At 36.8% G+C, this 22020-nt stretch overlaps 1 protein-coding gene across 4 annotated transcripts in view; it reads right to left on the minus strand.

The window, feature by feature from the left end:
- The window catches only part of CNKSR2 (connector enhancer of kinase suppressor of Ras 2), a 207617-nt gene that overhangs the window by 124795 nt on the left and 60802 nt on the right, over nt 1-22020 (minus strand). For all 4 annotated transcript variants that reach the window (XM_086879915.1, XM_086879914.1, XM_086879917.1 and 1 more), the window contains exon 5: nt 8226-8267. In XM_086879915.1, coding sequence (XP_086736041.1) covers nt 8226-8267 — 42 coding nt within the window. The remainder of the gene's footprint in view (nt 1-8225; nt 8268-22020) is intronic.

Raw genomic sequence — 22020 nt, forward strand, 5'->3', positions numbered from 1 at the left:
TTCTTTTGGTCCCAAAACCATGGGCACCTCCAAAAGCAATTAAGAACCAGCTTAACTGCTCTGAAATTCAAAAGATGAAAGCTAACCAGTCTCCTCCAATGACTGAAACACAACTGTTGCGCCCATCAATCTTCCAAGATTCCAATGTATAGTTCTTACAGTAAAAAAAAAATTACAGCAATGCTATGGAAAAGTAATGTAAAACTGGATATAACCTCCTGCCAAGTCACCATTATAATTCCAAATTGGAAACTACAAATATATTATGTAAAAAGGAAAATTTTAAAAAAAGTGATTTGAAAACAAACAAACAAACCCACCAAAATAGAAACTTAAAAAACCAACCAAAAAACCCAAAACTCCACATATGCAAAAAAACCCCAAGAAAAAAACAACAACAAAACCCCAAAAAATCTCAACCAATGACAGTGACATCTTAATCCTGTTACAGACCAGTACACTTTCCTCCTCTTTAAAGTATTTACAAACAGTTGAAAGTTCAGGTTTGTATACAGATTGATTATTTTACTGAGTAATAATGTTTCAGGGTGAATAAGCAAATCAGAATCAAACAGAAAATATAACAAAATTTATATTACAAACATGACCTTTTTCCAGAAAAAATAATACCTTCAAGGACAGCCACACACACCACCCTTCTACTTTTTCATGATGCAGAATAATTACTGAAAAAAGGACATTCAGTAATTATTAATGGGGTTAAGAATGGTTTGTGCTTTACCTGAAGTACAAAAAAATGAAAAAGAGAATTTTATTGAAATTTTGACATTTTTAATGGCTTTTGGACACATGAAAATGGCTTGGAGCTGACACTTTTAAAAGGTAACATTATATAAAATTACATAATAAAAATAAAAGCTTAGATTTCTGTTTATTTGTGTTTTTAAATACAGTGTTGGCATGCTATTTCTATTTCCATCTTGAAACTGCACTGACAATTATTGAAAAATTGCTTTAAAAAATTACAGAGCACTCAGCTCTTTATGCAAAGTGAAGAGACCCACATTATAAATTAGTCTCTGCAGATGAAAATGGAGTTTTTCATATCTCTTTAGAGTTGTAGTCATCCACCTATTCTTCCTATTAATCTCCTCTAAACCCATTAAATGTACGCAGTTCTTAGCAATTTCAGAGAAACTTCTGTTTATAGTGAATTAATTTTTTTCTCCAATTTCCAACTGTTGCATTGCAGACAGATGGCAAAACACACAGAAAAGGAGTGTTCCTCCCACCTACGACAAGGTATGACATTTCACTGATGTGGCTCCTCACTAAAAAACACGTTCCCAGCTGCCTTGACAGATGATGGGGACAGGAGAGGGGTGGGGCCAAGTCCAGCGTGGCATGGAACAGGAGCCTAAGCTGAGATGCATTAAATAGCCCCTTGGAGCAGCTGCTCTCCCTCTGCCTCCCCAGGAGAGCCTATACAGTAATGCCTATGGTGATCAGCATTCCAGCACAGTTACACTGGTTGAAATCCTAAACCAGCTGGTGTGAATATTCCCCAAGAGGAGCTCTGGGAATGCTGGGTGCCAAAATCACTAAGTTGCTAGGATAAAAAATCTGCCATATGCTTCAAAGCATTTCTAAAAGACTACTGTCTTTTGGGTCTCACAGCTTTCCTAGATATTCCCACTGCACCACATTATCCCTATAAATGATTGTACATTCAAATATTTTTATTAAATACTCCTTGGTTGAAGAGTTGAACTAGAAGTAAGATCAGGTATCTATTTGGTGTATGTTTAAGACAAATTTTCATGACCTCTGAACTTGTCCAGAGAGAGCCAGGACAGCAAGGAGCACACACAGAGCAGATATTCTCTGCCCACTGCAAAGGCAGGGTATGTAGGTCCTCACTGGAAACATGTCCAAAGGCTGACACAGGTAAAATACTGGATTTTCCCTTGCCTTGACTCTCAGGAATATCTCATTCACAGTTCATGTTGATAAATGCTGATGAGCATAAACCGGTGTACGAACAGAACAGTCTGTTCACCTGGAAGATGCTTCCTCCCCACGAGGCACTCACAAGGGAAAAAAACTTCAACCTATTCAGTGGATCAGGACCTTCCAAGGCAAAGATATTGCCACATGGCAAAGCACTCAAACACTGCACTTCTTCTACTCATTTTGTTCCTAATAATTTATGAACACATTATTTCTCAGCAGAATTATTCGGGACAATCTGCATCACAGGCATGTATTTTACTTCTGCTAAAATCAGATGGTAGGCACCTTTTCTCTCTAATGATTATCTTTGTATGCGCTGTAAAACTACACTTCTGATTATGAATACATTGTAAATGAGATCAGGATCCTTTATCCTTTGTAAGTGTTGACTGCTTGCTGCAATGCAGTATTAGGTACAGTAAGACACACAAGAAGCTGAGGATTCAATTGCTCCCACAAAAAACAGCAGACATTAAAAATCCCCAGCCTTTTTCAAGCTGCACTCAGCTCTTAGTGTGCAAGATATCTATGCACAGGGAAAGGATTTGTCCAGGCCATAAGAAGAGCAAGTTATAAAAGATTACCTGAGAGAAACCAACAGATAATTATATTTTTTCCTTTTGTCACATGGTCCCAGTTCTCACTGTAAGCCTTAAAGCAATGATTTCAGCTGTCTTTTGCAGTAACTCATCACTGCATTTCAGTAATAAATTCTCCTTTCTATTCAAGTGACACACTTATAATTGCAGATTGAAGCTACAGTCTTTATGTGCAAAGCTAAATGATTCAAAGAAGAACAAAAAATATCACCACACAGCACCTCGTTGTTTGGTAGAAATTCAAAGGGAAACATTGTGTGTCTCTCAGTAGGCAACTTCTTTATGCCTCAGAGCCTGAAGAATGACAGATAATGCTTAGTTTCTACCTGTATTTTTGGACTGTAAGGTACCAGTTTCACACAGCTTTTCCACAATTGCTCCTTCTTTCAGCCAGGGGGATGGGGACCTAAGGGTGACTGAATTAGATTGGCATCTGTTCTGATGCTCTGTGGCTACTTCAGTTTGTGCTGGAAGAATGTGTGCAGCAGAGTGAAGCACCTGTGGCCAGCTTCAGGGGCCTTCCCTCAACCTGTCCATCCACTGCCTCCTCAATTCAGGCAGCTCCAGGGTCACCAAGCATTTCTGGTCGAGAAAGCAGACTTAGGTTTGTCCCTGTCCTTCATTTTATCCAGGTTAGTGACCAAGTTTAAAATCTATCTTGCCAAGTATTTGCAATACTGAAACATCTTGTCTTAGACATGTTCCCAGGACTGAGGACAAGAAAAGCACCAGCACCCCATGGCATTTGAGTGAGGAATAGGATAGCAGTGAGACATATGGACTTTCAAGACTTACAGTAAGAAAAGATGTCCAGGTAACGTTAAGGTTAATCTGTTTACTTAGTTAAAGCTGTCCAAGATGAATGAAGCCAAATTAATTAAGCCAAACCAAATAATTATTAACCAAGTAATTTTAGTCCAAAACTATTGTTACATTGTACAGAACACATCAGTAACTCCAGCAGTCTTAAAACCAAGTGGGCCTGAACATGGATGGTGAATATATCAAGTTTAAATGGTGAACTACATCTGCTTTTGGCTGCAAAAAGAGAAGCTTCTATAAAACTGAAGCTTCTTCAGTTCAATTTACAAGGTATAGACTCTTGAAAGGCAGAAGGTGGTTACTTTTTCTTTTTCTTTAACACTATAAAAATGATACCTTTGACAAGGTATTTTTAGTCCATTATACTTCTATAACAAATATTCAAATACAGTGGGCAGGAGCAAATTATCATCACTGTGGTTTCAATAAGGCTCTTGGAAAAAGAGAACATTCTGATCCATTGCTTATTTTCTCTTTTTCAACTTAGTAACTCCTTTTAAATTTCCATAGCTCATTTGCTTTTGAAAAAAACTTCTGAATATTAGCTTCCCTCTGCAGCTCACTTTCTACAGTTTTCCAACTCAAAAAAATTGTACTTTCTATTTGCAGGAAACGCAGCCTAATTTTAAAAAAGTGAAACTCCTTAGGAAAACAGTCTTCTTTTCTTGTGGAATTAAACTAAAAAAAGTTAAAAGAAAAATTATTAAAATTTTTCAGCTAAAACTTATTATTAATCTGACTGAAGCCTGGCTTCTACTTTCTATAATTAGTTCTTCTAGCTTTGCTCTCCCTTTAATACTCTACTGATTCACATGGATTAATTTGAACTGGATATTTCCATCAAATACAGCCTTGAACAACTGGATGGAATCAATGAATTATTCTTCAAGTATTTTAAAGCTTCAGTTACAATTTTGCAACAATTAACATATAATTCCCCAAATAAGCAGATATAAACTGTTAGCCTTTTAAGCTGAACAGTTTTCCAAATACTTTATTATTTCAAGTTAAATCAATATAAAGATTCTAAATATGAACTAGCAAGTGCATACTAATTTTCAATTTTGAATCCAGCACCACACCTATGGCTTATCCTTTCCTATTTAGGCCCTGTGTACTATTGCCTGTTCTTCTGAAATTAATATTTTCTACTGCCATCTACTTCAGTTGGTATTATTTTCTAGTGCTATTTCCTTTCTGTTTATATCAAGAAACTATTAGTAGTATTATTTAACTATCTATATATTATATTGCTTATTTAGTAAAATCTACCTGGGAAAAAAACACATTGAGAAATGCAGTGGAAGAAATACGAAGCATTTCTCTTTATTCATGAATATTTCAGAATTTTAATGAGCAAAACCCAACACATTATTTATGTGTGGTTTTATGCTTCTTGTTCCACAGAAACCAAGTCTTTCTTTGAATGAAATCACAGAAAAAAAACCCCAAAACTTTAAGAAATGTACTTGTCTTTGAAGTAGTATTTTCAACACTTCTACAATTCCAGGACAAAAAAAATTAAAAAAAAGACATTTTCCCCAGATACACTTTGAAATTCCATTTAGAAGAAATAAACAAGTTCAAGTAGGTAATTTCATCCTAAAACTTTATAATTTTTCAATCAGACCTTTTTCCTTTAGATACATTTTATGTGTTTACTTGAACAACACAGATTAGTTTACTGCCTAACCTAATACCCTAAGTGACAATCAAAATGCTTTTTTAAAGCATTTGAAACTCAAATTGCTTGGAGAAAACAAAAGTATTTCTTCCTTGAATATAAGCTGCAGCTATTGAGTTCTGTCTCCACAAAATACCATTTCTTAAAATGAAAATCCTGGAAAGCTAACATGTGAATGCATTAACTGACATTGAAACATGCTATCTGTGGACATGGTGATTCAGCAATCTCCACATGTTCACCCACTTCTGAAGGAAAGAGGGCATTCATTAGGTTTGCAAAAAAATTCAGTGCTGTTAGACTATGAGCACATGAACTATGTTTTGGGCTTACCTAATTAAAGCAAACCCATCAATCATTTATTTGAGGACCTTGCCTACTTTACTGAGCTTTAGAGGCAGCCATGAAGACTCGGTGATGGGTTGTTTCCTTGCATGCACTGCAGGAGAAGGATGGTCTCACATCCCCACTGTGCCCACACATCCTCTTGCTCCCCGATTTGGCACAAAGCAGGCTCACTCCAGGGGAAACAGGGCAGCATCCCTACAGGAGATCTGTGCTCACAGAGCTCCAGCCCCTGAACCACAGCATGAGTCCAAAAAATCTTCTTTCTGTTCCGTGGACAATGGAGATGTTCAACCCAGAACACAAGAATCTACTACTTTGATCTAATAGTCTGCTCCTAAGGTGGCAAATATTGTGGTGTCCTCACAAGTAAGAGTACATAATTGTCCTTTAAGTTATTTTCTTTTTTACATTTCCATAGCTCTAGTTCTATTTTACTTATGCAAGAAGGATTTCCTAAAATTTTAATTCAATCTTTAATAAGAGCAATACCTTGAAATAAGAATTTCCTTATGCTAACTGCATGAAATGCTAATTCATTGTTAATAATTTCCTTTCACTTTTTTGAGAAACTTGTTTCCTTGTGTCATGAAAAGAAAGTGGTACATGAAATTACATGGGATGAGCCCACAGGTTTGAATTCAACATCTTGTCTAAGTCACCTCAGCAAACACAGCTTTGTATCTGTCATTCAAAAGCAGCTGGATGGGATGCTGGTCAAACACCACTTCAGATGGGAAATGGACTCTGAAAATGGACTAGGAATAGTGTGATCTCAGAATTTAAAAAGAGAGAATTTACTTTCCCTCCTACAACATCCATGTACATGTCCTCTCAATCCTTCGTAGTTTTTTCAGTATTTCTTACTCAAGGTTCCTTCTATGCCTTCTCCACCATTTACTGCTATTCTTCTTGTATCAGAGAACCTTATTTTTACTCTTGAATTGCTTCCTTCAGATTATCTAATGGGCTAAATCCACAACACCTATTTCTGTCTTCCAAGGAAAAGGGTTCGACAGAGCTGTGACTGCTTTCAATTCCATTTCTATCATCAACCTTTTCACCTGCACATGTAAAAAACTACCTTTCAAACTGAAAATATGATATCAAATGCCATAGTTTAATTATTTAGTCACAGATTAACCACTTTCTCCAATTGCTTTTGGTCAGCTTTTCCCCTGACCCAGTCCCAATCAAATCCCACTGACCAGCTGATATGCAACATGGTCAGAAATTATCCAAGTTACTTGTCATATATACAGTCCTGTTTAATCCATGTAGGGTCATTTTTAACCCACAGCTTCACAAAGATATTCAACACTCTGTTTGTGCTCATGTTTCTTTTCAAGCTTGAGCAGCAATCACAGAAGTTACAGTTACACCTATGTCCACCAGTGATCACAATGAAGTTACTGCAAACTAAAGAAAAAAACTTACAAGAGTCTGAATGTTGTAAGATAACTTTTGAAACCTGTCTCAATTTTGTGCTCTCATGTATCTTAAATTAATCCCTCTCAGTTTCTTCAAAATTGTCTGTTGATGACTATATAAAGTGATGCTTCCTCATTTCTAAATTCTGGAAGCTTCCTTTACAATCCTTTCTGCCAATTTGTAAAACTTATATAATGTATATAGAAGATTTCAGAAGTCTCAGCTCTGACAGCAGACAAGCATGCTCTGGAAACCAGGCTATATATACAGACTTCAAACCCATAGCACTTCAACTTTTGCTTTGATTATGTAATAAAAGATGTTATTACTTAAATACTTGCAGAGGTTAGCCTAGCATAGATGATGATGTCAGCCTCACTAAATTTGCTAATTCTTTATGTCTCACACCTGAAAAAATGTCAGTGAAACTTAAAAATACAAGGAGACTTTTTATTCCACATCACTGTGAAACCAAATCATCAAAAGCTTACAGAATTCAGCCTGCCAAGCATTTCATATGGGTACACTATGAATAAAATAAATAACAAAAAAGAAGTATTTCAACATTTTCTGGGAAGCTCACCTAAAGAAATGCAGTATTTTGTTGCTTAAACTCTGGTAATAAGAACAGTAAGATATCCAAACCTACATGAATGTGAAATAAAACTAATTCATTACTCACCCTTAAAGAGATTATCTTCACTTCTAACTTTTAGAAACAAGCTGTGGGTTAACTTAATACTCACTAAAGCTCAGCCACAATATGAAACACTTACCTAAAATTTGGGTGCAGCTCTCAGACAAGGTTTACTCAAGCTTTTGACTCCCTCTGCACTAGCCTTTCAAACTCATCATGTTTTCTGATGTCCTAATAACTTTCATCTATCTGCTTTATCTAACATAAATAGCACTAAAGATTCTCTGAAGAGACTATTGTATTTATGCTGAGAATTCAAAAGGAAACATTGCATTAATTTTCCTATCATTAGGCTATCTCCAGACTCCTATGAGGAATAAAGCTGTATAAATTAAGCTATATCACTAACACAAATGATTTCAAAGTGTCCTGGGGTGACTACTAGACCCACCACACATAGAAGCCTAGCAACCATATCTCTCCAAAAACTGCCCTTTTAAAACATTACTCTTCTAATCATGGTTTACAAATAACAGATGGACCTGGGCCAGACAAACACAAACCTTTTCAAAGCTCCTGACCTACTCACAAGTAGTTCCATAAATTCACTCAGTCATACCCAGTCCAGTTAGTTATCAAACTGGCACTACATACAAAAAGCACAAAACACACAGCTCTTAAGTTCTATGTGGTCTGTACAAACTTCGTTATCAGAAATCCAAATCGTACTCACCACATGAAGAATTTTGTTCTCTGTTTCATATACTGTGCAATCCTGAAAAAGTAAAGCAGAAAAAGCAGGTTAAATTGGTCCAATCATTTTCCCTTCCTTGACTTATCCTTAGAAGAACTGAACCGAAATTAATAGTCTTTTGGATAAATCAAAATATTTCAAAGACAGAATGGAAAGAAAGTGTGAAGCTACCACTGAAAGGAAAGCAAATACTTGTAAATGTTTATATCTATTCATTAGTTCTCATTGCTTCCTTCCCTGAGACAGACAACACTCTCTCCACTTTACACGTTTTTGGCACGCACCAGTTAGTCACATGTCTACCACACAAGGGCATGGACAAAAATGACCTGTGGTAACACAGAAAACAGAGATACCAGCAACAGCCTTCAGTGACTGAGACAAACAATTCTTGCTGAGCTGAACTGACAGTTTTGCACACTGCTGAAGAAGGGAAGGAAAACCTTGGTGGGAGGGGGAAGAGGAGTTTATTGTTTGTAAAACACCCTGAACAGGAGGGAGGAGAAACCCCAAAAACACAAAGGCCACAGGAAACCTGAGGCACACACAGCCTGTTGGGGATGCCTGTACATTCTGGTCACCTCATGCACATGTGAGGCAGCTTCCATAAGCAAGACCAACAGATGGGAGGCTGGGACTGCAGAAGTTTTTCTGACAGGCCAGAATCTCAATGGATATAAGGAAATTGAATTATCAAGACAGAGAACACATGAAATACAGCCAATATTGGTGAAAGAACGACTCTTAAGTTCATTCAGGTGCTGTAACTTTGTGGTAATTACTGCAAGCTCTGTTTAGAACACATGCTTTATATCCTATCTACCAAACCAAACTAAAAATGTGACTAAGTTCTCATGTTTCATTTTAAAACCAGTTTATCCTGCCAGAAAACCAACTTTTTTATATGCAACTGTTTCAAAAATACAGAACTTTTAATCCATGAAACACTCCAAGGGTTACTAGGCAAGAAAAGCCAATGTTTTCTTAAGCTTTATATAAAGCCACCTATGCAGAAGCAGCAGGTTTGATCAGGGAGCATTTTCCTAATAACAGCTGTTGGCATTCAGGAAACATTTGCCAGTAAGTATAGCTGGAAAGAAAATCTAACACATTTCATGATATGCCGACATCAATGAAGTGTTTGTAATCTTAGTAGCAAAACACACATTTCATTGTTATTTGTGGGAGGGCATGTAACATTTTCAATCTGGATACATCTATTTTCTGCATGGTTACTCATGAATCATTTTGCAAAAATAGCAGGAAGATATTGCAACATTTACATTAAAGGAAAAAAAGTGGTTTTAAGCAGACATAATAATTTTATTGGTAATAGGAAGAGTTTACTGTAAGTTTAAGCAGTCTGTTTAAAGAGGACACTGTTTGAGATGTCTCACTACTAAGGGAAGAATTCTGGATTCTCAAATGCCATAGGGGTTTACTACAAACAAGAAAGCAGTGAATAACAGAGAAATACTGGCAAATCCTTGAATTGAAACTTCCCCCACGATCATGAAGGAAGCTAAAGAAATATGCTTTTTCCTGACAAACCAAGACTACATATGAAAAGATTAAAATATTTCTGAATCCACAAAAGATAGTAAAACAAGTGGAAAATTTCTCAGGCATCCAGTCTATGAATAGATTAACCCTGAATCTCTCTCCTCAACACACAATTCCCTACAAATTCAGGGTCTGTGTAGAGGAATTGCTAAACAAGTTCATCATATTGCAACAGCATATTGTTGACACTACATCTTCACATTCAGACAAGAGAAAAATGAACAATTCAGTAAACCATAAAAGACAGAAAGACTGGAGAACAGCAAACGCAACACTTAGGTACAAAAAACAATTCCAAAATACACTTTTTCCATACATGAAAGACATCCAACTGAACATAATTCAAGCATGAACTCTGAGATATGTACAGGAATGGCAAAAACTAGGACAGTATACCCCAGAGCAGCCCTGAAGTCTAGGATTCAAAGAAACCTAGGGAAAGGTCACCAAGCTGATCCCTGCAGCTTGTTTCCAGTTCCTGCAGCCATCCCTGGAGATGAGGGCTGAATCTGCTTCAGGAGGTTCAGGAGCAACAGCCACATGCCACTTTCTGCAGACAACTGTGCCACCCTCCACAGTTCCCTTGGGTGGAATGGTAGGCTGCCTGCTTATTACTGGGGGCCTTTACCATTTACAGTTATTGCTTTTTCATACCCATTTCATTTCACCTAAAAGAGCTTAAAGCACTTGAGAACTATAAAAAGTCTCTAACTATGCAATTAGAAATAAATTTTTATTCTTAGTAGCATACCACCCACACCTGGAGAATGCCTTTTTCTTCCATACAAGCCTATATATTCCTCCTGAAAGATTTTCTTTAATATCTGTTTAACTAGGATATCAAAACATTGCAATTAAGGTAAGAAACAGATCATATGCAAGTTTAACATCAACTTTTTTCTACTTTAGAAAAGCAAGAATACACACAAAAACCTGCAACCAAGCTTTACTCCTACACAAGCTAAAAATTTGCTATTCACTTAGTTAACCCAATACTGTGATTATCCCTGAACTGAAAGGCACAGTTACAGCAAGAAGGATAGATATATTACTTCTACCTGTTAATTCTCTGAACTTTGCACATATATTCACTGCCATACTCTATGTATAGCTAGGTTATGTGATCTTCTAACCAACCAAACCAAACTTCAGCTGAAACACTGTATGGTTATCTTCTAATAATGATTATTTTCTAAAACATTAATGACACACATTGTTAATAAAGAAAAAAAAAAGAATTGTGTTAATTTACATTTCTTGAAGATGTAGTCGAATATTGTCATTAGTACTTTAAGGGAGAAAAATGGCAGAGTATCATCCACGAGAAAAAGGAGAGAAATAAAAGGGAAATATGATGGAACAACTTTATGACTAATATCAGATCTTCATGGTAACTCTTCCCAGCAGTGCATAAATGCAGCAAAAGGGACCTTTGTCACCCAGCTGGAATTAGGCTAAAATCCTAAAAGAAGAGAAACAAGAGCTCCAAAATTGGAAGAAAAAAAATGAAAGCAAAAAGGGAGGAAGATAAGAGAACCATGAACAAACCCTACAAATAAAGTAAAGGGTTCTTCTGCATTTTCAATCCCAGTATAATTTCAAAACCTAATTTTAAGAGACTAGCAGGACCTACACTGTACTGTATCTGAGAGGCACTACTTATTTCTTCCAGAAGTTCTGACCTTCATAACCAAACATGGCCTCTAAAAAAAAGTTCTAAGTTGTATCTGCACAGATCTTACCATGATGTCATAAGGAATAACTGCTAAGGATGTTTAAATTAAACTGAATCAAACAGCACTGACTGGTGACAACACTCCAAAATGTACACATCTCACCCATCCTACCCCAGACATTGCTGAACAAATCAGACATGAGACAATATAGCAGTGTTTATGATGCTTTATTTTTCCTTTTTTTTTTTTTTCCTTCTATCCTCAGCATTACCACTTTCTTTTTAAACATTTGTCTTAGCATCTCACAGAAGTGGGAAATGGGATCAGTTAATTACACTAGTACTTTTCTTGTTCTTTGTTTTCTTTGCAACCACATTGATTAAATCTCAACTCAAAATGTGAAGAACTGAGATACAGACAGCCAACTCACCCTACTGCTCCCATGTCCCACAGATAAAAAATGTTCATGCAGCTCTGCAGTACTATAACTGTGGGATAAATATTCCACAGAAAACATTTCTATTTTTGCATCTATATGATCTGGTTTACAAGTCCAGGTTGGCAACCTGTCAAATTACCTATTGCAATTACCTGTCAAACACTTCTCTCAGGATACTTGCAGGCTATAATCTTAAAACTTTCCATCATTATTACCAGTATTACAACCATTATTATTATTCATGGTTTTGCAATGTATTCCAGGCAGCTGATGCACTGCACTCTTCTTGGCAGTCTTAAGTTCCTGACAACTCCATAACTTCAGAATAAAATTATGCTAGTTCAAAAAATAAAATACATACATAGAAACAGTTAATGGATACAAAAAGGGAGAAAAGCAGAAATATCTGTATTAAATCTTTTACCAACATTTCAGCATTTCTAGCACTCCTTAGATCAGAGTACCCAAGAGATGGAATAGACTCCTTTCATTTTATTTTCTTGTTCAGCAGAATGCCTTAGTTGCTCACATATATGTAGCCATCCAAATTTATTTTTTCCTATAAGGCAAGGCAAATTCCTAGGCAGAACTGGTACAGTTCCATATATGGAAGCAGACTACATGATTTTCAGGAACAAATCCCAAATGTCACAATTGTCAGGTAACATATTAACCCAAAAATGTCCTTTGTAAATTCCTATGATAGTAGCATTGCCTAAAAAAGAAGGCTGTGTTAATAATTCAAGTGGAGCAACTTGAGTAGAGCAAGAGCTTGCCATGAAACCATTAATTTTCTGGGTAGCTTTTAGGATGCTGTGGTGGAGCTTCTTCACTTCTTCATTTACTTTTCTCTGCAGTCCAACTGAATTTACAGGAAGCCAATATACATATGTATGTTTGTGAACATTGCACTGGCTTTTTCCAATAGGCTGCAGATAGATATGCAGGTAATTGTGTAAGGAACACCATTTTAAAAGTGATAATAAAATTACCTGGAAAATGCATGAGAAATCCCACTCATCTTCCATGTCTAGTTTTAAGAGGGCACCAGCTAGATTTTACCTACTGCTTAAAAACATGTCTGATAGAATTGTTGTCACCATTGTTTTTCAAGTCATGTAAAATATTCTAATCTACGCAACTCAAGTTTTCTATTTGTAACAAAAATAATTAATTACATGATTGCTTAAAAGAGGTTTCAGACTGTCATGAATTGCCAAACCTTTGGCATAAAACTCTCTTGAGGAATGTAGCCATTGGTTGGAATTAAGCCAAATCATCCTTTAAATCCCTTTGCTTCTCAAATTGATTAAAACTGTAACTGAATACTTTAATAGCAGTGTAAGCCAAATGGATGATCTGTCAGTCTTGCTACTTAGCAACAATAAAAAATAATTAACTTGAGAATGCCCAGATCATAACTTCCAGCCCCTTCAGTCTCAGTACTGCAAAGTAAGTTGTTCTGGCTTCAAGGTGCCTGTTCAAGTGTCACTAGGTCTAGGGAATTCGCCTTTGGCTCTAGAAGGGCTTATTTGGTTTGAATTTGGTTTGAATTCTGCCCAATTCAGCTATAACAAGAATTTATTCTTGTAATAAAGGATAAACCACAAGACTGAGGTTTGCTGGAGTAGTCACTGATGGTTCTCACAGAAGTTCTCAACAATAATGATGACAAAGTCTAAAGCTCGGCCAACATGTGAAAGTGGCAAAAATTTTATAACCTTTAGTCTACTTTCATTCATTATTATCCTTTATCACTTTTCTCAGACAAAGGCATTGGTACGTAGTTTCCAATCAGGTACAAGGATAAAACAGATTGAGTTCATTGAGCCTTTCACTAATTAGAAAATACATGGAAAATATATCTATTACAGGTGATGACAGGAATAAACAATGACAGCCTTGAAAGAGTAGACTTAAATGATATCCTGGAATGGTTTGGGCTGGAAGAGACCTTAAATATCATCTAGTTCCTATACCACTGTCATGAGCAGGGACACCACTCACTAGAGCAGGTTGCTCAGGGCCCCATTCAGCCTGGCCTTGAACACTGCCAGGGATGGGGCATCCACAAAACCTGTGGCAGTGCCTCACCACCCTCACACTAAAGAATTTCTTCCCAATGTCTGATCTAAAACTGCCATCTTTCAGTTTAAAGCCATTCCCCCTTGTCCTGTCACTACATTCCCTTGTGAAAAGTCCCTCTCCAGCTCTTTCGTAGCCCCCTTTAGGCACTGGAAGCCAGCTTTTAAGGCCTCCCTGGAGCACTGTCCTCCCAGCTGAGCAATCCCAGCTCACTTGGCCTGTCTTCATAGCAGAGGCACTCCAGCCTCCTGATCATCTTTGTGATGTCCTCTGGAGTTGTTCCAACAGATCCACATCCTTCTCACACAGGGACTCCAGAGCTGGATGCAGCACTGCAGGTGGGATCTCACAAGAGCAGAGTAGAGTGGGGGAATCACCTTCCTCAACCTGCTTCTGAAGCAGCCCAGGGTATGGTTTGATCTGACAAAATGCTGTGTTCTGTAGAGCATGATGATTAGAAAACTGATGGATTTTATGGAACCCTGCTTAGACTGTTATTACAGGTATGTCTGGGTAATTAGTGGAATAATAGAGCACAAAATGACAGATATACAGCTCTGTTCAACCCCCTCCTCCAACTCCCCTTTAAAAGTACAAGGAATAAAAAAAAATTAAATGCCCCAAAAGCTACAGAAGCTGGTAAGCAGGTAACATTCTCCTCTGGCAACATGCTAAGAAATAAGAGCATGACAGAGCCAGCAGTTTCCTCATGTGCTTTCCAGCATCTTATATTTTTAGAGGTCTAGCAGGTCATTGGATACAAAAGGTATGGGCCTTGGGGACACTGAAAATTACAAATGTTTGGAACAGAGAGAAGGGGAAAGTAAATACCTTCCTTCTGTCTCTTACTTAACTAAAATGCAATAGCAAGCTCCTCTGAGCTATACAACACCCAGTGCTTGCACAGGTAACCCTTGGCTGCTGCCACACAAAATTAATTTTTAATACTACACAGACACCATTAAAATTTATTTTAACAGTATTTTAATCTGTATTTCTAAGTAACCATCCCAAAATATACTATTTCCATGACTATCTTTCCACTGAGCTGCTCAAAAAGTCTCCCATTATGGCTGTCTCAACTGCGACAGTCCCAGGGAGCTCTATCCTCAACTCTCCCCTTTTCTGCAACCTCTTCCCTATTGCTCAGCAGCCTCCTAAAATCATGCTGCTTTAATTATCATCTCTGTATGGATGAGTCACAGATCTCTCAGCCCTTCTGTTCACATTCACAGTTCAGAATCTCCTTCTGGATATTTGCCGCCAGCCTTAACACAGGATGCTGAAGCGCTGAAATCACGTTTCTTCCCAAACACTCCCTGTTCCCCCTTTCTTTCCCTATCTCTGTCAACAGCTCCACCACCTTATGTCCCACAAGCTCACAACCTGGGTGCCATTTTCAACTCCTCTTTCCTTCCCACACAAATCCTGTCGATTTTATTCCCACTGCCGTTCAGAAATATTGGCTTTCCTTCTCACTTATGCTACAGTTATTCAATTCCTGCAGTTTCTTGCCACTGGGTCTATAGCATCCTCATTCTATTATAATTAATTCCTTTTCCTTCCACACTGAAGCCAGAACTCATTTGAACCTGCAGAACCCACTCTGTCCTCCCCCACTGGAAATGTGCATAAGAAGGGAGAGAGGTGGGAGAAAGCAGAATGGTGAGCAGGCATCATAGTATGAGGAGAAGGAAAAAATCTCTATTGGGAAAATACAATGCAAGCTACTAAATAAATGCTACAATAAAAGGACATTTCTTATGCAACCTACACACATGCTTCTAGAAGTCTAGAGCCTTTCCCTGAAAATGCAATAAACCTGCAGTACTCTAAGTTCATAACCCTTGTGTACAAACTAATAGCAATTACCAAGCTTACTGAGTACAAAGAATTGCTTTAATTTTATTTAAACAATCTGTGTGGAGTGGCACCTATCACCATAGTAACAGAATACTTCATGTAGAAATTTAATACAACTTACATAAATCACCCACAGACCAAGCAGCTACTGGGAAAAATTGCTTGCTGGATTAAGAGAGATGCAATGGGTACACTAAGCTCTTTTATTCTATCTTTCCGAAGTAATTTTCCATTTCCAATTATTTCTCCCTTCTGTAAAAGACATCATGTTGCTCTCCTTAGGGATCTGGTCACATATTAATTCTTACTTTACATGTAGAGAGTTACACCTCTTCCTTGTTTCTAAAATGAGCCAGTACACTATTCAGTCAGAAACCATAGCCAGTATTTCAGCATCAACTAAAATCACTGACACTTGCTCATATATCCTGCAAAATCCAAGGGCTTACATGGTCTAAGTCAAATTTCAGCTGCTCAGATGATTTCTCTACTCGGTGACATTCTCAGCAGGCAAAAAGAATCCACTGAAACTATCAGCAGATGAGAGACTGGAATTGATGAAAAAATTGTCCATCCAAACGAGAAAAAACAAAGTCAAAACACTTCCCACACCTCTAAATAAGCCTCATACATTCAAAACTATTTTATTATTGGCATGAAAAATAGGGCTTGTAGCACAATGCACTGTGCATTTCTTAAGTTTTCAATGTCATTTCCAAGACAATTTAGAAGTATATAACTTCTTAATTTTTCAGTTCTGCTTTTCCTCTAGAACTGTCATGGTAAATAATTCTGGTTTTAAAAACACAACCGCAGCAAAATATTTCATGTTTTATATTTGTCTAGATGGTTATTCTGCCAATAGAAAAAAATAAATTAACTGAACTGAAAAAAAGTAGCAATATTTAGGTAGACGGCATTCCAGGCTCAGCTACAATTTCAATGTTTCATATTGGATCATCTGAAATGTATGTATTAGTAATGGATTTAAGCAAACAAACACACATATTCCTGAAATAAAGATAGACCCTACACATATTTATGCTTAAGGCTCTTACCAGCTCCTAGAGCATGTGGTTTCTGTAACTCACTGTACTGAACTGGAATCTCGCTTCACTGTACCTGGTAACAGAGACTGCCTTGCCTCTGGGAAGGGAGATTGGTTTCCCAAGTAAAAGAAATGCAGAGTCTCAGGCTTCACTTCTACTGATATGACCAACACACTACATCATCATTAATCATGAAATTTACCATTTATAAAGAATTACACAGTAAGTGTGGCATATCCTCCACGTGCCTCTACTCAGATAGAGACTGTGATGCCACTTAGTGCGCACAGACACAGTGCCCACAGCAGTCTAATAAAAAAAACAAAACAACAACCTTTTGTTTAAAGAAACATGAGATACAAAACCATATTTTTTCTCCTGTCTGCACTTTATCTCAGTTTTCACCAACTTTCTGCTACTTTCAGCACGTGGTTCCATGAGAGGGTTCCAAAGTCTCTGACTCCTTCACTGTCACCTTGATTCACTCAAGCTCCATTTCTTGGAAAAATTTAACAGCTGTAGTTGGTTTACCAACAAATTCCCTGTCAAAAAGACTACTCTTTTTTCACAAATTATTCTGCTTTATATTTCACTTTTCCCTCATGTTCAGTCATTAATCTGGAAGAAAAGCAAGCAAACAAACAAAAAAAAGCCTAAAAATAACAGAACAAGCCAATACAAACTCTTTTTTGCTTTCTGGTCATTAAGTTTTTTACATACTAAGCAACATCGAGTATTTTGGTGGTCTTTGGTTTTGGTTTTTTTTTTTTTCCTTCCATCCCTAGGAAAAGAAGTTACTTTCTCTAAGAATGGAAAAGAAAACAAATTCACCTTTTTAGGGTGGCAGCTTCATAAGCTACTTTGAAAATGTCACATCACAGACATATAAGCAGTACACAACTTTAGGAAGAAAACCCCATGCCTCTTTACAGCACCTATCTCAGTAACAACTAATGAGTCATCAAATTAGTTCCCCAAGAGACTATTATTAATGTTTTAATCTTTCAGCTATTCCATGCCTAATTCCATTCCAAAAGGCACTTCAAAACTTACATCAAAAGAGAATACATATACAAGTAAGCCATTTCAAGTGGGAAAAAAACTGTATAATCAAAAAGCAGAAACAAATTACCAGAATCAGAAAAAGGCATCAGTGTACCTTAGGCACTTTTTACATTACATTACATTACATTACATTACATTACATTACATTACATTACATCTGAAATTTTCCATAAAAGTGTGCTTTAAGAAAAATAAGCTACTCTACTATGGAAAGGAGAAAAACATTGTTAGAGAGCATAAATTGAAACTACTTTGATATAGCTTCTTGTAAACAAATAATAGTTTCATGCTTCCCACAATCCTTTAGTCTCTACTTTTGACTATATATACATTATATGCATTACACACTGACTTTTAAAAGTGAAGAAAATAACTGAAATAAGATCAATATGTATCCTGAAACACCACTACTGAGAGCTGCTTTGAAACCCCTACAGCAGAAAATCTTGTGTAAGAGCAGCACGTGAAGGATACAAGGTGAATCTCAATTCCTGCCAGCATTACTTACAGTGAGTTACAGTACTCAGATATGAAGACCCTTTTGATTTCATATATATAGGCAGATATTGCCTGTGAATGGTTTTCAAGGGGGGCTATTTAGTTATAACTTTCCCCCACATCTATCTAGCTGCCTACTTCTACACTTGCCCCTTACTTGAACACTTACCAAAAATGGGGCATTTTGTATAAACAGTGTGCTATGTATACATATAAAAAAACTTCAAGAATGTGGCTTCCTCATCATAAAGCACTTTTATCTAAAAAAGGGGAAGGAAGGGATTATTACCACAACAGGCTAATGAAGTTTTTTCTGCAAGTATTTGGTAATAAAGTTGGGGTGGAAAGAATAATGTTAAAAATGTAAATAAAAAACTTTAAGATTTAATATGAAACTGTCTCCAGCAAACACAAGTTGCTTTGAAAATCTCTACAGGCGCAAAGCAATTTTAACGATGATCCAATCAAAGCTTTACATCACTAAACTATTAAAACCATTTTATTAACTAAAGATTCCTGAGGAAATTAGCAATTTGGTATGACCTGAAATTTTAAATGTTAAGCTATATTTAGTGAGCCCTTAAAGTCCTTAATAATTAGGACTTAAAACAAAAGTGAAGAATTGTGATAGAAAAGATTATATGAGAGATTTGTAAGGCTGGTACTCAAGATATTATTCTTCTTCATTCATGAATTTGATATCGTCCTTAACAAGTGAATAGAACCACTTCATATTACTGCATTTGGATTCTGAGTCAGAGCAAGGGAGCTAAGAAGGTAAATTTCCATTTTATCCTTTTAACTGGAAAACAAGCCTGAACTTACATTTCTCAGTGAAACTCAACATTTGAAACATCCCTCTTTTGAGTTTACAGCCATCTGATTACAAAACCCACAATGACATAAAAAAATAGTGCATTGCCCAAGAAATAATTTGGGATCATTTTCCGTATCTTTTATTTGAAAAATAGCTATGGCTGAAAGTCCAACAGAAATATCCCCTGGGATGGGGAGTGCATCCATTGGGCAAGGGATATATGGACACTTTCTTTTGTGTATCTCAAATGCCTTTAAATGGGAAAAGATTTCCAAACCTCTCACAAGAAGCAGTGCACAAGCACTTCTGTGTGCTCTATAGCACAGCTTTTAGCACAAAATCACAGGTGCCCATAAAGTCCGGACAGTGCATTTGTGTAGGATTATCTTGTTATCTTCCACCCTGGCTGCCACCTCACAAATTTCATCACTCGGGTCCTCACTCTGTGTCATCCAAAACCTGAGGTTACCTCCAAAAGTTGCTGTGAGACAGGCTGATGTCAGAAGTGTGCTCTGTGGCAGCAATGCGAGACAGATCCATGTCAGCCAAGGACTGCTCTCCATCTCCACCCTGCTTACACAGCATTGCTTCCACCACAGCTCTTCAAAAAGGTCTTTAGGCAGAGAATTAAATGCAGTGAAGCTTTTCTAAAGGAGTATTTACAGGCCTACAGCTATGCTTCTACTGGAGCATACTCCCAAGTAAATCCCACAAGATACTAAAGCTGCAAGATAAACATCAGTGGTTTTAAAACTAAATAAACACTGCAAATCATTGTGAAAGCTGATTAAGGAAAGTAAAAAACATGCGATGAGGGCTACTAATGATCACTATCAAAGAGCAGTAAAAGAAATAGTGTGTTAGGCAGCAAAGTTTTCTTTAATCATATGGTACCTTACGAAGTCAATACAAAATTAGACTTTTCAGATATTCCCAAGATTTCCAGGGTTTCAATTCTAAAGAAGAAAGCTACTTTAGTGAAACCTTAATGAATTCCTGAGAATAAGAGCATTGAGAATGATAATAAAAGCTATCTACAGATTACCTAAGAAAGCAAGAAATCTTCAGTTCCTTGAAGTTATCAGTGTAGCTACTGCTACCTTTCTAAACCAAAATGAGCACACTCAAAAGGACCAGCTCTTGGCATCCTCTGTAGCTGAATAACCTAACTATCTAAGTCAACAACAAGACTTTCATGAACACCATCAAGACATTCTCTCATGTTCTTCCTGTTAGGCATTTGTGACTGGAACAATTCTATCGAGACACATCTAAATTAATGAATGAACCAAATAGAAACAAAGCCCAACCCAAACAATCTCACACACACCCATGCAACCTGTTCACCCATAGTCCTTTAACATCTATCCTGTACTATGAAGAAAGAACAGGCCTTTTTTATACATAGTGGAGGAAACAGAAAGTACAGATAGTGCTCAGCCTTCAATTCCTACAGAGAGGCAGATATGTGTAGGAGAGAGAGTTCAAGGAAATGGTAGCAAAAATCATAATAGTCTCATGGATTTGTTTGTTTTTTTAGACCCATTTTTCCTTCCCCTCCAGTTTTTCTGCAAGGAAAGAGTTTATTATAAAAATGAATAAGAACACAAGCTCGGAATTAGAGAAGCCATCAGCAAGGAGGACAGTATTAAGAGTCAAAACCTGCAGGAAGAGGCTGTGAAACAATATCCTAAAATCCTAAGGGGGGGAAAAAATACCTAAGCCAAAATAAAGCAGCTGCATAGAAGCAGATGATTAATGCAGGCTACAGTAATAACTTGCAGTGGTCTGAGGGACCTGCTCCCACTGGCAAATATCCACTGCACACTGGCCTGTCAGGCCTTGGGCAATGTGCAACACACATAGAAAACTTCATAGCTAAAATAAAGCATGTGTCTTCTCACATTTTATTCCAAAATCTGTCTCCTAACTTCAACTTTTCTAACTATTTATAGGTTGAAACATAGACACTCAATATGTTTTCTTAGACTTCATCCTTATAAGAGTGATGCAATACTGTAATTTTGTTTCATTATCCATTTAACTCTGATAATAAGGGGGACACAACCCAATATCATTTAGTTCTATGAAGAAACATGATATTACAATTAGCTTCAAAATGAGCAAACAATTCAAGGAAGCGACCTTAAGTTTAAGGCTTTTTATTCTTCATCTTGATTAAAGAATCATTTTTTTCATTTTGGTTAATAAATCTGAACATTGACTGTAACTTAAACAATGTAAAAAAAATCCTGATGGAGCGCAGCTACTGACGTTCTATTTTTAAATTTTATAGAAGTCTTAAAATTTCAAATGTATTAAAATATGTACAGACTGTATACTTTGTATAAACCTTTAAGTATTATAAGAAGCTACTCATTACTGTTAAAGAGAAAAACCACAACATTGCCTCCTGTAGATTTTTCATCAAAAAAAATAAGCCAGTAAGGTACTATAAAATACTTTGCATACAAAAGAGAACAAGATTCTGAGACAGAAAAAACACCTGATAAGGTGATATTGAAAGATTTCATTTACAGCCATAAGAAAGCATAATGAGTTCAGTGAGCATAAAAAAAACCAGCAGCTAAGACATTTTGAAATGCTACACTGGAATGTATTTGTTTTAAGTAGAGCTCAAACCACGTGTTTAAGACTACTAATGGAATTTTTCATTATCCTCCTTCTGAATACAGCCCATTTCAATTTCAGTACATGC

The sequence above is a fragment of the Cyanistes caeruleus genome, chromosome 3 (genome assembly GCF_971803275.1).
Source record: "Cyanistes caeruleus chromosome 3, bCyaCae1.hap1.1, whole genome shotgun sequence".
NCBI classification, from domain to species: domain Eukaryota; kingdom Metazoa; phylum Chordata; class Aves; order Passeriformes; family Paridae; genus Cyanistes; species Cyanistes caeruleus.